Source organism: Haemorhous mexicanus, chromosome Z, assembly GCF_027477595.1.
Source record: "Haemorhous mexicanus isolate bHaeMex1 chromosome Z, bHaeMex1.pri, whole genome shotgun sequence".
In the NCBI taxonomy this organism is placed as follows: Eukaryota; Metazoa; Chordata; class Aves; order Passeriformes; family Fringillidae; genus Haemorhous; species Haemorhous mexicanus.
In genome coordinates this window covers 66927057-66946187 of record NC_082381.1, presented here as the reverse complement: position 1 = coordinate 66946187, position 19131 = coordinate 66927057, and the positions used below count along the sequence as shown (strand labels likewise).

The following is a 19131-nucleotide window of genomic DNA, read 5'->3' as shown; positions in this document are numbered from 1 at the left end:
TTGGATTGAGAGAGAAAAAAGGAATGTATGTAAATCTTCAAATGTATAACAGACTTTAGGAGAGAAAGAAATTCTTCATGTCTTCATGTCACTAATGAGCTGGAAAGACATAGAGGAGAAAAAAAAAAGAAAAATAATAAAGAAAGAATAAATTCTGTCAAGGAATATTTAAATTAGGAAAAATTTGTTAAGAGTGAAGTAACAAAACATGATCCTTGGGGGTCCCTTCCAGCTCCAAATATTTCATGTTTCTGTGATGGTAGACATTAAACTAACCTTGTTGTCATGGCAGCTACATCATTAGATTTATTTCCAAACAGGTTAAGCAAACATTTTGTCCTACAAATAAATGATCCTTAGGGTACTAAATATAGGAGCTAGCCCTCTAAAGCCCCTTTCACTTCCTAAAGTTTTCAGAAAGGCTTTCCAGGGAATCAAATTTCCTAGGAGTGTGCTGCTGGCTTTTCTTATTTCCTCAACAAGTCATGTAACTAACCATTAGAAACATGTAGAAATGTAACAGTTTCCTTATGCCTAAATTGTCACGCAGAAACAAATGGGAAAGAAAGCTTGGTTGGCTTTGCTGGTTGGTGGTTTTGTGGGTTTGGGCTGGTTTTTTGAGGACGGTGCAGTTGGAGTTTTTTGGGTGGAGTTTGGGTTTTCTTAATAGATTGGGTTTATTAGTGATCAATAAAGCACCCTGAAGTTGTTTCCATCCCACTGGAAATTCCTTTATAAGCCTAGCCTGTGATATGAATAAAACAGAGAATGTTTGTTTCACCTTGCTCTTGGGCCAGCTCCCATTTTCCATGTATTCAAATGGCCTTTAAGTATTTCTCATCATAATGTGTTAAAATTCATCCTTTCCAAACTGGGCACCAAAAATTCAAAATAATATCTTCATAAATACCAGGTTCTTCACTATTCCATGTTGTGAAGTCATTCTTTTCAACTCAAATTTTTGCACGCTATGACAGTTTCCAAAAAATCAGCCCAGCTACTTGTATAGTTAGTGTATGATGGTCAAACAGCATTCTATGCCACAAGAAGTCCCTAAACAGGTAATAATTGTTCAAAACACTTCTGTACTGGTTGTAGCCTTTGTTTTAAGCCACCTAATCACGCATATGTTCTTAACGCTACAAGAATTTTGATGATGATCAAAGATCTGGCATTCCTGTTTTAGAGATTTTGCAATATTCCACTCTCTGCAGAGGTAATATTGAGAATGACTTAGGAGGGAAAGGAGTTTATAAAGCATATAAAGTATATATACTTACATGGATGCTTTCCAAATAATCTGCTCTTTAAAATATCTACTTTCTTGATTTGTCTGCTTTTGTCTTTCAGGCAAAATTTCTAGCTAGTAAATATTTTAATGTTTTAAGCCTGGGGAAGGTGGGCTTAAACCTGTCTGCCAATAACAGTCTGAAAAGGATGCATTAAGTTTCTCATTGAAGTGTTGCATATATAAGTATTTTCTGAACTGCAGAATACCAGCATGGATAGAAACAAGGAAATAAGCTTATACATAAAAAGCAGTCTAAATACATATTTCAACATTAACTGTGAGAATGAGATTTTCATAAATGTTTCACAGTTGCCTTAATGTAGGATGGGTGAAAATTCATTCTAAACACAAATTGAAGTTGTATGGTACTTCACAGAAATAAATGATGGGAATGTGTGCTTTACAAGTTCTAAATACAGTGGTACCCTTCCTATGAAAACCTTATCTTGTTTGAAAACAAATCAGTGTACAAATTCCATGGATTTTCTTAACTTAAATGGATGCATCTATTTCCTAACAGAGTTTCTCATTTTTAAAACTAAGATTGCAGAATGAATCAATCAGCTAAAAAAAAAAAATGGTGTACTACTCTTTTAAACAAGAGTCATATTTTAGAAACCTGCTGTTTTAAGATAACCAAGTAATTAAAGTGAGATTTCCAGAAATCAGCTGCATCATTTGAAAATTAGTTTTTTACTGGAGATACAATATACTTTTTGACATTTTACAATTTACGATGTGAAGATAATACAGTACAATTTCACTATATTATTTTTAATTTTTTTGATGTTTCTTTAGATTGCAGAGTAATTTCTTAAGGCTTTTAATCCCCAGAAGAGTAAATATTGTTTACATGGTACCTTAAGGCAAAAACTGAGTTACCTATCTGCCATTTTTCTCTTCTAAAAGCTCTCTGCATATAAGAGATTCCTGCAAGATCTCATTTTCCTTAGGTTTTGATAACAATTATAAGATACATTTTTCAGTTTACATTTTTGTTCTCTTGAAACCAAGAAAGTGACCACAAATAATTGGCAGTTTGTGTATTTCCGCACTAGCTCTCAACAAATCTGGAGGTCTGAGGAAGCTGCACTAGTTCTCAACAAATCTGGAAGTCTGAGGAACAACAAACAGAAAACAGATTTCGGAGTTGAAGTCCATTGACACTGTATTTATAGATGGCTTTTTCTTTTTTCACAGGTGAGTTGAGCCAGTTATTACTTTACAGGTATTTCTGTGTCAACCTAATTAATGGCACTCAGCTAACAAAAGCTCAATTATTACCAGAATCCAAAATTACTTTTGACTGTGTATTCTCTAAGCTATTTGTCCAGAGAAGGATTTTATTATCAATGTTAGACATATTTACTATGTAATCACATTTTTTCTGCATTTTCTCTCTTTCATTGCATTTTAACTAATAAATCAACACAGTATTCATCTTCACAAATTTTCTTCTGAAGCATGAGATGGTCTGTAGGTAAATCATTTTAAGATTTATATAACTGCAGTGGATTAGAACTTCTTCTGGAAAAGCTCCTTCAGCTGTTGTTCAGTTGTTGCTTCTTTCTGTTGCATCAGCTCCTTGGCTCCTCTGGTCACTCCCCAGCCATCTGGCTTTGACATGCAAGGACAATATGGCCTGCCAGAAGCAGGCTTCAGATTCTCCCAGTATTCTTTTCTTGCCCTAAACAGAGAAAAAGAAACTCAGAGTTTTTTCCCAGCACCTGGTAATATGGAAGGAAATGTGACTTCAATGACAATTGCAAGAGGTCATCTAATTTGTAAAGATGGACATTATATTTATATCTAGAAATATGAATGAAAGTATGCAATTAAATGCTACATGCTTTAAAAGTATCTTTCCATCTTTGAAATGAATACTGCAGGCAAGCCACCATTAGGAGCTGATATAAAATATTCTCCTTTTCATTGTCATGAATTACATTCACAGGATCTCCTCTACTTCTCCTTCACCCCTGTCCCTGCTCTTAGATCAGCTTTAAGTCTTGGAGATTAAACATAAAACATATAATTCTAAACATAAAATGTTTACAGTAATATTTAGATGCCCATATCAGCTAAGCCAGCGTGCTCTGTAGAACAATGTAAGCCTTTGCAAAAGGTGTGTTGGTTTCCAGGTCAGATATACATACCTTGCTCTGACCCAGGGTTTGGTATGCATGCTCAGGTTATCACCCCAGCTACCATGTTTCTCAGAAGCTTCTGGCAAAAATCCTCTTTCAGGAGCCAACTCCTCAGCTATTGCTCGGATATGATATGGCTCAAATCCACAGCAGCCTCCAATGAAACGAATTCCTAAGTCATAGGCCTTTCTTGCATATTTTTGAATGTCCCATCGAGTGGCAATTCTTGGCTCCAGACCTGCAAAGACATTAATATCCTAAGTTTCCACCATGGTCCATTCAATTTTTACCAATTTTTTTGGTAAGAAATCATGTTGTTGAAACACTTGGACTCTGTTTGCAAGAGTGGTTGCAGATGTAGATGTATGTGTTTGAACTGTCTGACCTAGAATCAGTGAAACTTTTAGAAGGCTAGCTTTCAGACTCTGCAGTGCTCCACTGACCTGTGCTTGTAAACATGTTTGGCCTGCCAAAACAGCATCTAGTATCTTCTGAGGCTGATCATGTTCCCCATTCTGCAGAGTTCTTAGCTGAAGAATTGGAATGCTTTCAATGTTATGGCTACATTTCTTAATACACAATCAATACCTGGGAAAACTGATTACCACACACTGATCTGGGAAAGGAGAAGGTATCAGCCTACTGGCATAGGAATAATTCTGGTCATTATTCCTGAGAAATGCTTATTACACTTTTTTCCCCAAGCAGATATTGGCAGCCAGCTGTTTCAGCTGGGATCTTAGCTATTTCTTAGCTCAATCCTTAGTTATAATTCCAGTCATAAGCAGCTTGCTGCCTCAAAACACCTCTTTCCTTGTGGAAAGTTCTGTGAGTAGGTAAGTCAGAATGCCATCCCTGTTGTAAATTTTTTGAGCATTGTGATAGAATAACAGGACCTGAGAGAGTAGACTTGTGGAATGAAAGGAGCAAAAAGTGAAAAGAGCAAGGAAAAGCACACCTCAAGGAGTTGGAGGCACAAGAGTGGCATAACTGGAAAGAAAAGAATGGGGACTTAAGAAACTTTAAGAAATGAAAATACAGAAATAAAAGAACAAAAATCTTCCCACTTCTTAATGCATATGCTCATCTGCAGGGTGTGAACCAGCATGGTTATCAGTTAAGCGCAGCATCATGTCTGTGCACTGAACACTGATGGGCAAAGAAGCTGTGGTTGAGGTAGTAAGGCTCTAGGAACACAAAGGAGAGTAGGATTGAAGAATGTCCCTATGTCCTGTCCCAAAAATGCCTAACATGCAAGAAATTGATACAAGCAGATATACCCTAAGTCTATTTTGTAGTTAAGAATCAGGTTTAAAAATAAAAAAGCAGAAGGGAGACAATTAAAGATTCTTATACAGAAAATTATTAGTCTCAGAGGGAAAGATGAGACAAAGGAAAAGTAGGTAGCATGGAAATATGGCATGGAAAACTTTGATTAAGCATTTTAGAAAGCTGTTCAAATAAAAGCAAGCTTTTGTGCAGTGCTGCAGATGTGATAGAAAGCATCAGAAGCACAAATGCATTATTTCCTCTTCTTTCATATATCATTTAAAAGCTAATACAAAATTTATACAAATGATCAACAGTAAGAATGCATCATTGTGCACTCAACTTACACCTTACAACTAAGTGTCAGGGGAACAGTATAGGTTGTTTCCCTGCCATCTCCATCACCCTGTCACAATCCATGTGACCTGATGGCACATGAAGTGGCTAAGCCACTGTCCATCATATTTGAAAGTTCACTTTGACAGTCCAGTGAACTTCCTAGTGACTGGCAAAAAAAGTAAAGTCAGAGAAAGAGAGACTGGTCAGTCTTACCATTCCCAGAAAAACCTTAGATCAAATCCCCTGGAAGCTGTACTAAGGCACATGGATGTGGATGTGATTGGTGGCAGCCAACACAACTTTACTGAGGGCAAACTGGGCCTACAAATTTGGTGGCCTCCTATGATGGGATTACAGCATTGGTGGAGAAGAGTGATGAATGTCACTTCCACAAAGCATTGATATGGTCCTACACAACATCCTTGTTTTTAAAGTGGAGAGACACCTTCCCAAAACTGACTAACATTTTATTTATTTTTTCCATGTCTGTCAATGCAATGCTTTTCTTGGCTTTATTCAGAAATAAATATCTCTAACTTAACAGTTCTTGATGAGGAAAAACTGTAACATGCTCCTTGATTTGCTCCCTTAATATATCTACCCTTGAGATAATTGGGTATGCTTTCAGTTACCAGGTCATTTCTTTCTAAAACATTGTCCTTTTTTAACTGGTAACATTTCAGATAAATTGCAGTAAAACAGAAGAAAAAACATAGAAAAATGGAAAAAGATCTACAGAAAAATAAATCTTTCTGGCATCTAATTGCTGGAGTATGTCAATACAACATAACTTATGCTTCCCTAGAAACTTAGATCTTGTTGCTCTGTAGAGAGTATATGTACTCTTCAGATATCTAAATATCTCTCTGTTATTGCCTTCATGAAAACCAGGTAATTTTGTCAGTTTAAAAATAATTTACTGAAGAGATTATCTGCTGTCAAGCAATCAATTGCTACTTCTGGGTTTTGAAAACACTCACAGAGCAGGTCTTCACCAATTAATAATTCATGGAAATTCTAAATGCTGAGATGTCATACAGATTGCTTATAGCACACAAGCCAAGAACCATAATAAACCAGAGTGAATCCTTCCATTCACTTGATTGCTTACTGCATCTGTTTGATTTTTTTTTTCTGCTTGCAATCAGAGGAGCTATATGAAGGAATGAATACGATAAATGAGTTCCTAACACTTTTTAGCATCTTAGATATTTTCAGGACTCAGACATGTTATTACCATTTAATGAATGTCCCAAGCTTATGCTTTATTCTCTTTCTTTCATTTATGTAAAGAGAGAAATTTAAAGAGAAACAACAAGCTCCCTGAAAATCACATCTACTTCTCAGGTTTTTTGCTGCAAATTCAAATTGTGAATGTTTTAGAACCATTTATTCTGATCTTGAAAAGAAGGGTGTATGTTATCTAAAAATGAAAGAATTTTCTAATCAGCCTTAAAATGTTTAAGCTGATTTTGCCCTTATGTTACAGGGCAAAATATTCACATGAAAATAAGTTCTAAATTCACAAGGCTCATATAAATATTAAATAGCTGACTCTTCCAGTTTTTGTAGAGTTTCTCCTGAGCATACATGGAGACTTCTTCTCCAAACTCCTAATTTGTTAGAAATATTAAAGTCCTCTTTCTGGTGCCTCTCTAATGTCTGTCACACTTACAGGATTTAACTACTATGAGTGCAATAATAATGCTCCTGTATCCATTGTACTGTATTGTACATTAAATCCTGACACAGGCAAACGTAGGCCTTGTGAAATAGATATCACAACACAGAAAAATTAGGTTTTTTTACTACATTTGCTGCTGCTCTTTGGACTGTTTACAGCAGTCCTGAATGGGGTTCTACAGCATGAGGAAGAATATTTTTAAAATTAATTTAGATAGTGGCATTTTACCTCTTTTCATCATAATTACACATTAAGTTACATGCTGTGATACTACTGAAGTATTCTTCCTATGTGGATGATGCCAGCACTAGGATAACTAGACAGGATAACTAGGATATGCCAGACAGGATAACTAGGACTTATCGTATTGAATAAAGGGACACCTTGCAGCTTCAGCTGTACTAAAAGCTGGGGGCAAAAAAACGCCAGGAACAGCCAATAAAGCAGCACCACCAACAAAAAATATACCCTTGTCTTACCAAAGGGAAATTCCGGAAGATCAATAAATCCCTGCTTTCCACAATCAGGAGTATGGAAAGCAAGTGGCTGGCACATCAGGTGGGCTTTCAGTTTAGCAGCCTGCAAGCCCTCTTTCATCAGCCTCACAGTTTCGATGGAAGTTTCTGGATCAAAATGGCAGTTGACTCCAACTATAGAAGCACCTAGGAGGAGAAAGGTAACTTCAGGTCACAACTCCCCAGGAAGTGGGAGGTGCAAGTTCCACAGCACTCTAGAAGCAGTGCTGTCCACCTTCACATCCGTGTTATGAAAACAAGGCAGCTGTGCTACAGCCAGGCACAACTCTTCTGAGGTTGATCATGCCATTTACGTCTCAGCTGCACTCCTCTTTACCTTTCTAATGATGAATCACATCTTCTACAGGTGTTTTTTCTTCTACCCTCCTAGAGTGTTTAATCAGTGAAGTCTGATTATGTAGAGCCACATACAGAAACAGGTGGCAGTTCCTAACACAAGTTCTACCTTTGGATTTCAGCTATAACTTGAAAGGAAAAGAGCAGTTCGGAATAGATATGTAAACCTGTGTATCTTCACCCATCATGCCCCTGATTAATTTCTTCTCCCCTTCCCCTTCTTCTGTAGAAAGCAGCTTTTCATAGGCAATATTATTAATTTTGTCATTCTCTTAATTCTCTCATCTTGAGCTTGAACTGTGTGCAAAAACAAGAGCAGAGAATCAAAAGCAGCTTTGTGCTTGTGATTCTAGAATTTGGGGATGGGTCTGCAATGAAATTTGAGCAGTTTAGGATTTTGCTGTATTCAGTATCAGTTTTCTATGGCTATTGCTCTTACCCGTTTCCTACACATAATCAAGCATTTCATAGCTGTATTTCCATATGTTTTTACAAGACTGTTCTAGTAAAGTACATACAAAAACTTTTCTACAGAGTCAAAACTCCTATCAGATACAACTGGGAAGCTACCTACCTACCCTGACATATACATCTACTTATTTAAATAATTAGGGACTTTTCTTTGTTCCATATTTTCAAAGGGCACATTAAAACAGGTTCTTACCAGCCTTTACCAGCTGGACAGCACATTGTCCAGGGGACACTCCATGCATGTCTCCTTCTGGACCAATGCACATCGTAGCTGCAACTGGCTTTCCAGATTCTTTTAGAACTTCAACTGCCCAGACAGCCTCTTCAACATGTTCAAAATACTGAAAAAAATTAAAACTAGGCTATTTTGTTTCTTAGCAAAGAAATATAAAAATTTCTATCCAGACCCCAAATTCACTATCAATACAATGATTTGATTATTTTCTGATTTATACTAACATAATTCAATTGAGTTTACTGGCCACACAGTTAAAAAAAGGATTTTTAAAAGTGAGTAAAAATAAATTGAAAATAATGATACTTTTATTTCAAAACAAGAATGCCCATAGGGGAAGTTAATCAAGGATTAACCTATAGTCAACTAGAAAAGTTGTCTTAGGTTGCTTTCCATGTTCTGGAAGAAATAGGGATTAGTCAAGATCCCATCAGAATTTTCTCTTTGTATCCGTACAGAAATCTATTCAACTTAGGTAGAAACTGAGGTTCAAAGATCCTGTTCTAGAACACCTGCAGATGTTGGTGGACTTTTACAAAAATATCTGATACTACTTAGATAAAAGCACAGCAGAAAATTTTGAAGGAGGTAGCAACACGTAGTGATAGTTCCTAATGTAGGCTAGACATCTTAAAATTTAACACTGTGCCAGTTGAAGGTACGTACTTATTTTTACAGATTTACCTCGGCAATTAAGAAGTCCACATTCTTCTTCATAAAGACTTCCAGTTGCTTTTGAAAGGCTGCTTTAACCTCTGTTTTATCCTTGCAGCTTAAGTAAGATGGTGTTTGACTGACTCCTCCAGCCACTAAAGCATCACCTTCATTAGCCACTTCTCTTGCAATGTCACAAGCAGCTTCATTCACTTTGCGGCACTGTGTGAATATAGATTCTGTTAGTATTATCTTACCAGAGGCCTGCACAACCCTAGAAGGACAAAAATAGTCAGAAGTCATAATGGCTTTTTCATATTTTTGTTAAATTTAAACTAAATATATTTAAAATCAAATGGATTTTTAGAATAATATTGATTAAGAAGAAAAGATTCTTTAAAACAGTAACAAACATGAGGAAAATAATTTCTTGCCTCTTCTAAGTTATCATATTATCAAATACTATAAAATACAATACCTTTAATAGATCTTACACAAATAAAAAAACCAAATATTTGGTGTAAAATGGAATTTTCTTTGCCTCTTAGAAAATGAGTTAGTTACACCTAAGCATATGTTTTCATTCCGAAATTTGTGAATGGAAAACAAGATATATGAGAATTTCAACTTTTTTTTTTAAATGTATTTTAGTGTTCTGATAATTAACACCCCCCACCTCTGATATAATATTCATAGAGGGTTATTTAAGACATTATTATCACATAATTAATGATATCTTTTTAAAAAAGTTGCCAACTTAAAGAAAGAGAAAAATATTGCTAATTAATCACCAAGACCAGAAGTCATATTCCTTCTAAATCTAAATTGGGATGACCAGAACAGCTTTTCAAAAAGAGGTTAAATCAAGAAAAAAAAAAAAAATCTTGGGAAAAGAATCATTATTTGTGGTATTTAACAAGTATTGATTATAGCAGGTTTCTCTGCAGTCCATAGACTATTTAGTAGTCTGTAAGTCCATAATCTTCTCTCCACTGAAGTTTTACATGGCTGCCTCAAAAAACCCAGCTGATTTTTAAAGCAGTTGCTGACAGATTGTCTTCCATTTGCACTTGTACATGGGTACAGGTTTGGGGACTCTGTGAGGTGGAACCAAAATTAGTTAAATCCTGGAGGAACCTGATTCTAGAAAATACATGACAGGAAATACATTTTGAGAGGTTTAGTGTAATGCAATCCAAGTACCAGGTGCTCTCCACCCTTTATAATTTTGCATGTCAGCAAGAATTGAAGCATGGCTTGTTCCCAGGTTACTGTGTTTCTGGGACTACCACTTCAGACATTTCAGTGTTGCATCCATTGAATGTAAAAGGTACAGCATTTCAGATAAATTTGGTCATTTGACTTTTTGGCACAAACTAAATTAAACCTCAAGTATTTCCCTAGTCCAGATTGTTCTAATTTCTGACTGTGGATATCTTCACAGATACAGCTATTCCTTCCTCCCTGAGCCCTGCAGAATTTTCTCTAGTTTGCAGAAGATAGAATGTACAGTAGGACCAAAGGAACAGGATCAGAGAAACCATTCAATGACAAATATTCTAGTCTCAAAGGTACTATATAGAAATGTTTGGCCAGGAATTCCACTAGACCTTGGGCCTGTGTCTAGACCTGCATCTAGTAAACACACCCAGAATCCTACAATTCCTCTATGTGGGGGATAAGAAAACACTAACATGGTACTTCTGCTGATGTAAAACATTACCTTCACACAAGAGAAGGGGAATATTGAATACAGTGTATAGCATGGATTATTTTAGTTGCTACTTAATGAAGATATGGTTCTAAAAACATTTTGTTCTTATTAGCTATTCATTTTTCTCTAAGATTCTTCACCATTTTTACAGCTCAGTAATTTCTGTGGATGCTAAAACATCTGTTTTTTCACTAGTTTTGCTCTCTCTGGATTTAGTGCACCCTATAATCTTTATATCTAAATTCCAGTGAACCCATCTCCTCAGATAAAAATACAGAAAAATACAATATGGGCATTATCTTTCCTCTCTTCATCCCTTCCCCATTTTGTTTTTGATTTTTTGTTTTGGTTTGGGGGTTTTTGTCACTTCACCTTGCTTTTTTGCTATTTCAAACTCTGACATTCCATCATCTCATTCTCTGGTCCTCAAATATAGCCAAAACTGTTAGGACAAACTTGATAATATCTTTGCCAAACCCTTTGAAATTGATCACTTATTTTGTACCTCCAAAATTGGTTTACTCACACTTATTTTCTCAGCTACATAATTGCCCCTGTTCTCTAGTTTGTCCTCACTGGCATAAAAGGTGAAGGTCTGCAGAACATTGGATCCAGCTCTGAGGAATTCTCGGTGAAGCTGACGAACTGCAAATTAAGAGACAAGGTTATTACTGTGTCATCCTCAAATCCAGTGTTTATTGATGTAATGTTACTGTAAATAAGTGACATTGTGTTTACTAGAAGACCTATTATGAGAAATTAGAAGCAGTACCCGAGTCTGCATGGAATTTCTTTCTTCTCACCATCAAAACATTGGTTAGAAAATTTTCTTCTTCATTCTTTTCTGCTAAGAATGACTGAAGATTTCTATATAGTTTAGCTGCAGATTCAGTTTTGCCTGCCACCTTGACAATCCTCTGCAGTCCTTCAGATCTCCCAGATACAGGGCACTATAGAGCTTTTTTATAGTGATTTAGGAAGGGATAATGGATGTCTGACAAAAGAGCATGAAAGCATAACAAGAAATACCAGACAAAAGGCTCTTCAAATGAAAAAGCTGTCTTCTCTTAGCTTCTATATTATGAAGAAGAAAACAGAAGAAAGTACCATAGCAACAAATTAAGGACAAGACGATAATTATATGGAAGAATACAGTGTTTCATTGCCTCCTCTATTTGAGTTTTCTCCCCCAAAGTTTTAGAAGAGTATAGTCAGCCAAAACCAAAGCTCTATTTTGCTAAATACATCCTTACTTAAAAGAAGATTTGTTGCTCCAGAAAAGTGACTCACAGCACAGAGTTAATTCTTCCCTTCTGTCACCACATGATGATTTTACTACATAAACAACAATACTTTTAAAGGAAACGTTACCATTACTTTCAATAGATAAATTTCCTACATTAGGACTTTGAGAAAAGACTCTGTAATGGTAGTCATGCCTTTCTGGCTGTAAGCAGTACATTGCAATTGCCACAGCAGCAACAGAACCGGAACTGTTAATTGATTTTTTATATATATATCCACAGAATATTAATTACAATAATTACTAGAATGTTACTGATCATGTAAAACAGAGTTAAATGCTTAACAGCTTATAGCAAATACAGGAGTTCCTTACTTACTGTACACAAGTACTTATTACCTACACACACAAGAACACTGCAATTTCTGTGGCAGATGTTTAGAAAGGTTTTCCTGAAGTCCTAGTTCATCACAACTCACTGTCTACAGTTTGTATCACTAAAAAAATATGCAAGTTTGTCACGAGAATAAAATTACTCCCATAGGCTGCAACAAACATAGCTTTCTACAGCAGAGAAACTCAAAGAGCAAGGTTTAACATGCATACATGCAAGCATGTCTCCTTTCAGTGAAGGATCCGTGTAGCATCCCTTGCTTGTCACTACTGGTACAGTATTTTATTTCTAGTTGCTGCCTTGGGTAACTACAAGGTGCTTCTTTTCTTACTACACAGGTGATTTAACACAGCGCTTCTTTGCCCAGCAGTCACAAAAATCTTTCCAGGAACAGAAATTGTAGCAGAGGTACTGTTCAAAAAGTTTTTGGAATCTGCCTAAATGCTTGGAATCAACTTTCATTTTCACATCTTTATGACGGTACAAAAAATTTGTAGTGCTGGGAGTATTCTTTTTCCTACATCATAACAATAGGTCACTGATCCCAAATAAAAGGACTCTGTACATTTCTAATGTTTTAGTTTTTTTTTTTTTTTTTTTTTTTTAATCCTCCTGAATGAGGAAGCACTGTGAAAACTGGTCAGGAAACAGAAAAGGAAAAATAAAAATCTACAAATATTTTCACTAATGCTCTATGACATTCCAATAGCAGACCAAACCTAGAAGAATGCCTGGGTTTTGTGTGAATATGGATGGTGACATAAGTTGGAAAATGAAATATTATCTAACACATGTGATTAAGGAACTTTTTACCCCAAAATACCAGGTTTGTGAATAGGAGACATGGGATACATTTTGAGGGGAACAATAGTGTTATAAGTATCAGCCTGAATCTCATTCAATCTTAAGCAAATAGGCTTTACCAGTAGAATACACTGATCTTTTTATCAAACCCACAGCACTACGCAATATCAAAAACCCAAGCCACTCTGTAGTTTACTTGTGTGACTTCCAGCATGTTTCCTCCAGCACTTGAGAAATGGCAATAACAGTCACACATGAGGCTAAACCGTTATTAATAATTTGATGCATTTTAGGAGTCAGATGTTTAATACCAATTTTTCATTTAAATACATCATGAGTTGGATGTTTCATAAAAGACACAGACATAAGCTAGAGGAGATAGGAGCAATAAGCACCCAAGCATATGGCTCAGCACAGAGGAATCACTGATCGGTCTCAGAAGAAAAATATAGATCTCCTAATTTCTACAATTACCAGTCTGGCAAATCCCCCTCTTCTGTAATATAGTTAATGGCCTTGAACTCCTTTTTTTTTTTTTTTTTTAATTCCTTGCTGCCTTCTCAGAACTTCCTTCCTTTTCCTTTCTTTATAAAGACAAGAAGGTCTGGTAGCTGTATGGTTTTTTTACACCCACTGTCTCCACCAGTTGCTCCTTGTGTTCTATTACATCTGCTTTCTAAGTAACATGACCCTTGAGCGAGCAGGAGCAAAAGTGTGGAGGGAAAGCAGCCCCACAGCACAAAAAGAAATTAACAGATTTGCCCTGAAGGGTGGATTTATAAATAGCCTATAAGCAACATGTGCAGAGTGGGAAGGGCTTTTGAGGTGCAAAAATAACAAGCAAAGGGGAAAGAAAGAGCATGGGACAAGTGCTATGAGCTTTAAAATGGAACATGCAGGGGCAGACAGAGGTAGATGGGGAGAGAAATAAAGAGATGATAGAATGTCTCTTTGGGAGATGAGAGTCAGCAAATTAGGTCATCAATCTTTAAACCTTTCCTGGAGCTCTGCATTATCTAAAGCTGTCCATAACCCTAAATTAGGGATGCTAAGAGACATATAAGTGACATTTGAAGGCTGAGAAAGATTCGGCTGAATAAACAGGTGAAGTGTACAAAGTGATGTAGCAGAGAGAACTAAGATATCTCTTCCTTCTTCTCCTGTATAGCATAAAACACTAACTTGGAAAGGAAAACACTTAGAAGAATGATTTTTTTTTTCCCCCGGGATATTCTGAATTGACTTCTGGGATTAACTGCACATCATATTATTAGGGCAAATGCTTTCTTGTAATGAAGCATGCATAAATAGATAATACCATCTGCTTCTGCACTATTTATGATTAACACTGCAGTCTTTACACTGGAAGCCATAAAATGGTTGGTCATTTTCTCTCTGTCCACTTTAAGAGAGTTACTCTGTTAAATGTTTATTGCAATTTTTAGGTTCCTATCAGGTTTATCATTCCCCTTTTTACAGTGGAGCCAGAAACATTAAATACTCCCATTACAATGTTAAAAACTTCCATTTCTCTGCAAGAATTAATAAAAAATATTTTATATTATAAATATAAATGAATGACTAGAACAAAACAAAACAGATAGTTAACTGCAGAATTCCTTTTCATAAGATATTTTAAATTACAAGCTTTAAATGATCAGCACAAGAACAGACTGGATAACCCTATGAGAAAGAATTCACTGAATGTTATTAAACACAAATATTACTACATCTGCATGAAAAAGTCCCGGGGATGGAAGTTACTGAAAACTGGGAGAGCATTCTGAAGAGGTATAGTAGACGTTTGCATTACTCATATTCTTACAGAGCCAACTGATTTTGGCCAGTGTTAGAGCAAGCAAAACAGGCAAGATGAGCTGTTTTCAAGCTGCTCTTAATGTAATTCTACAGTGTCGAGGAACACTTGCATTTAGAAATCTACTAAGAGCTCTATATATTTATCATTTAGCCAACAATTACGTTATTTACATTCACTATAGGAATATCATTTCCCAGTAAAACTGACCTGCTTCTGGATGTTCTACAGTTGCTTCAGGAGTCCAAGGCCCAGCTTTTACATATCCCCTCTTTTCAAGAGCAAAGACAAATCCCCCATCTCCGATCACAATTTCTCCAGCATCCAAGCGTTCTAGAATACCCTGGAGAAAGCATGAGGGCAGGTTAATAATTACAGTTCTTCAATTTGGCAACTATTTTCTGTATTTTTGAAAGGCAGACAAATATCTGTGAGCTAGCAGAAATATTTTTGCCCCAATAATAAAAAGTAATAAACTTCCTTTGTAAAATTCTAATTAAAGACCGCTAGATGTGCTCTTTTGCAGCATAAGGCTTTAATATGCACAGATATATTATGTGCAACACTTCTCATGAGTCAGTTATATTGTATTCCAGAGAGACTGTTTCCAGAGCTGCAAGTCAGTGGTCCAGATCTCTTCCTATGAAAGTAATATGCCATCTCAAATTCTCCTGTAAAATACAGCAGAAACTTCTTAAAATAAGACACCAGTACCACTGATCTCTCTATTAGTTCATCTGCTCTCTAGCTTCCAATGCCACCTTCACAGAGCCGTACCACAAGCAGCTTGTGACTCCAGATAGCACAGGAGACACCACAGAAAAGGAAGCATGCAACAGTTTCCTACCAAACGAGACACATCTCAGAAAGCTGACTTGCAGTTTCTGGCAGTCTTTTCACAGCCTGGGTTTGCTTACCCAAATTTACAAAATTAAAGAAAATTCTGTTTGTTTTGCATGGCCCTGAAATGTTTTAAAGAGCCAAATTACAAACCTTACAAAACCCTATGCAAGATTAACCTTGCTTCTCCCTTGAACTCCAAACTAATGCAAGGAAAGTGACAATTTGACAATTATCTTTTTTGTAAAACTGAAAAACAAGAGAACAATACTGTCTTGTTCTAAAACACATTGCATTTTTATTCCTTTAATTGCTTCATTGACTTGTTCAAAACTTCTAAAAAGTACCTACTATTAGAGTAGGATTGATTTCTACAATTTAAAGGCAACCGTAATTCCATCTGTATTAAAAAGTGGTTGAATACATATATGAAGGTAGTGAGTAAAGGATAAGAACTAATCAAGGGTAGGACTGAAATTTCCATGGTAGTTTTCTTCATTTCAACAGAAGAAGTTTGCGGGAGTAGGAAAAAGAATAGCCTTATGGACACAGATTTTCATGCTGAGTGGACAGGTTTTTTTACAATTACCCTTCAAACTTCCATTATTATCTTTCTTGATAATTTCCTTTTCATTAATACAATTCCCTCATGGCATGTATCCCACAAAGACAAACACAATGTCTCAGAATTGCTTAGGCAGAACAAGAACAAGGCCTTTCCAACAGTGAGGAGCAGCGTGCCAGCTGCGCCAGTTTCAGCACCACACAAAGCAGCATAAGGCTCCTCGGAGCCTACAAAGCCTGGCTGAGAGCATCACTTACTTTGGCTGAGGCACTGGCATTGCAGCAAAACAGCAGGTCTGGTCTGTACCTTGCCGCTGTGCAGAGCTTTGCCAAGTGTTGGCCTGCAAATCTCTGCATCAGATTCCATTCCATACGATGGACTTGCCAAAATATTGAGACCACTGACCTTAAAACTTGAACAAAGTGGGCAAGTTTTTTATCTTTGTCACCACAGAATCAGGGAGAAACAATTTTTGAGTAAATGTTAGGAGGTTTTGTGAAGACTGTGCTTGTAAGAAACCAATTTTGATTTGTAACAGAATGCCTCAAACGCGGCCAGCAAAAGCTCACTGCTTGAGTCCGTGCTTCGTTTGTCTGCCAAAGAATCTTTTGTAGATGAAGCCTGTTTCAGAAATTTGATATGCAGACAACAGGCTTGCAGAAGAAAAAGAAATCTTTAACATAAAGGCAGACTCAGTTGTTTTTTAACTGAACAATTGAGTAATAGACACAAAATGACATCATATATCGTATTATATTTATTATTATATTATATATTTAAATGTACTATAACAGAACTTTCTTTTAAAAAGTCACTTCTAGTATTTAAGTTTTTCTTCACAGTTCTGTTTCATTTTGAAGTACAAATCTTCACTTTTGACACACAGAAGCAACATAAGACATGCTTGAATAGACCATGGAACCTTAACATATTGTGATATATTAAGTCTAGCACCAGGATATCTATTGGCAGGAGACATAAATACAAAATAAAGCACAAAATGCTTAATAAAACCTTAGTTTGTCGGGTCATGCTGGATTCAAATGGAAATAACCTTTTTGCAGACTTCATTATAGGTTGGCTATCTTCTCTTTACATCATTTTTACTTCATATACTGTGCAAAATACTACCTATTTAATCACCATATAACTAACCAAAATTCAGCATCAAAATTGTTTTGTTCAGAGACCTACTGCTGTGCACTTACATCTAATCCAGATCAATATTGTACTGTCAAGTGATTGGTAGGAGACAAAAAAATGTGTTAAATTACAAAAACCAGTATTTGTAAAAAGCTATCCAAGGCTTTTTTGAGCCATCTTTTGCTGCTTTACTTTTGCTACTATGAATGAAGTGGCACCACATGGTCCATACACCTATACAGGGAGAGTGTGAGTGCAAGCGCCTCTGTCAAGATATTCCCACTACCATCTTTAGGCATGTAGTTGGACTGTGTAAGTGAAAAGCCTCCTTGGTCAACCTATAACCCACCTTTTCATCATCTGGGAGAAAAATCTTGAAACAACTATTCACATATCAAGCCCTAAAGAGAACTCCACTGCTTGTAGGGGGAATTTCTGCTAGGTGTTGAAATTAGGTGGTATATGCCAAAATATAAAAAGCAGAACAAATACGCCATACCTTCTTCTTTTATAATCGATTTATCTGTAGGACCTAGAGCTCATAGACTTCTTACCATATCTTGCTGCTCTTTTGCTCTACACATAAAAATGTGTAAAACCCATTCTGAGAAAGAGGTGTCCTACTAATGGCAATAGTGTCCTTTAAAAAGAAGATAGAATATGTGATTCTGCTGACCTTGGCAAGCAGCAGCACAGGGTACCAGTTCTGATGTGTGTCAGAGAGTTTGACTCAGGTATTGCTCATAGCTTTGCCTTAATGGCATGAATGTGCCTGGATAACTTTTTATCCTGGCTTAATTTCTTTACCTAAATGGGGGAAGAGTGGGCATGCATACATAGGAGTCTGGGCTGATATTATACAAATACCAGTCATATTAATCAAGGGGTGAGAAATCTGGACCTTTTAAACAGAGCAGACAGGATGCTGGAAACAGAAATCTCATCCAATGACAGTTCATCCTTAAAATATTTACTATTTTGATTTTAATTTACTATTTTAAGTATTGCAAGTCCTGCTTAATTTGCGTATCAAATAGTATTACACTAAATGGTTTTGTACTCTGGTGGCTCCACTCTATGTGTTCAGAGAAACCAAGATTATATGGGCTGTGACTGCGCTAAGATCAGTCTAATTCATCTGTCTGGTAACGATGTCCAAATATCCTTAATGTCTCGATGCTGAACAGGTACAATTACTACGGCTTTACCTCAGGTTTTCACAACATTCCCTTACCTGCGGAGATACCGAGTACCTTAGAGAGAGGTTAACCAGCGAGAGTGGCGGGTTGTGCCAATCAAGAAGCAGCTGCCCTGCAGAACCCGCGGACACGACCCCGCGGGGGCGGGAGAGGCGGCCGGGCGCGCTGCCCTGTGCCAGGCTCCCGCCGCGGGGCTGATGCCCCGCACCGCCCCGTCCTGCAGAGGCGGGCACCTCCCCGCACCACGGGGAGCAGCGGCCGGGTCTGCGAGAGGGAGGGAGACGGGAGATTTACCCTTTTGCCCTGTTTCGCGGTCTTCCTGATGGGCAGCATCTTCTTCGACCAGGGACGATGGCTGCAGGGCCACTCCGCGACGGCTCGAAGCGATCCCCGACTCGCTGGGCTCTCCGGCCGCACGTTTATAGCCCCAGGAGGAGGCGGGACGCTGTGG

General features: G+C 37.0%; 1 protein-coding gene across 1 annotated transcript; it reads right to left on the bottom strand.

The window, feature by feature from the left end:
- Nucleotides 1-2441: 2441 nt before the first annotated feature.
- On the bottom strand, nucleotides 2442-19120 carry LOC132341916 (betaine--homocysteine S-methyltransferase 1). Its single transcript, XM_059874051.1, has 8 exons — nucleotides 18975-19120; nucleotides 15144-15276; nucleotides 11203-11321; nucleotides 8993-9184; nucleotides 8267-8414; nucleotides 7210-7392; nucleotides 3448-3676; nucleotides 2442-2978 (listed from the first exon to the last, which is right to left on the bottom strand). Exons 1-8 carry the CDS (start codon nucleotides 19011-19013, stop codon nucleotides 2807-2809), a joined length of 1215 nt encoding a protein of 404 aa, XP_059730034.1. The 5' UTR covers nucleotides 19014-19120; the 3' UTR covers nucleotides 2442-2806.
- Nucleotides 19121-19131: the final 11 nt, after the last annotated feature.

Bases quoted from the DNA above. Each gene is read 5' to 3' on its own strand.
- LOC132341916 (XM_059874051.1), bottom strand. From the start codon at position 19,013: ATGCTGCCCATCAGGAAGACCGCGAAACAGGGCAAAAGG. The intron at 9,185-11,202 runs GTGAGTAAACCA...ATATTCACACAG, and splicing joins ATGTAGCTGAGAAAATAAGT to TGCCGCAAAGTGAATGAAGC. The intron at 8,415-8,992 runs GTAAATCTGTAA...AATTTTTTTCAG, and splicing joins TGGACTTCTTAATTGCCGAG to TATTTTGAACATGTTGAAGA.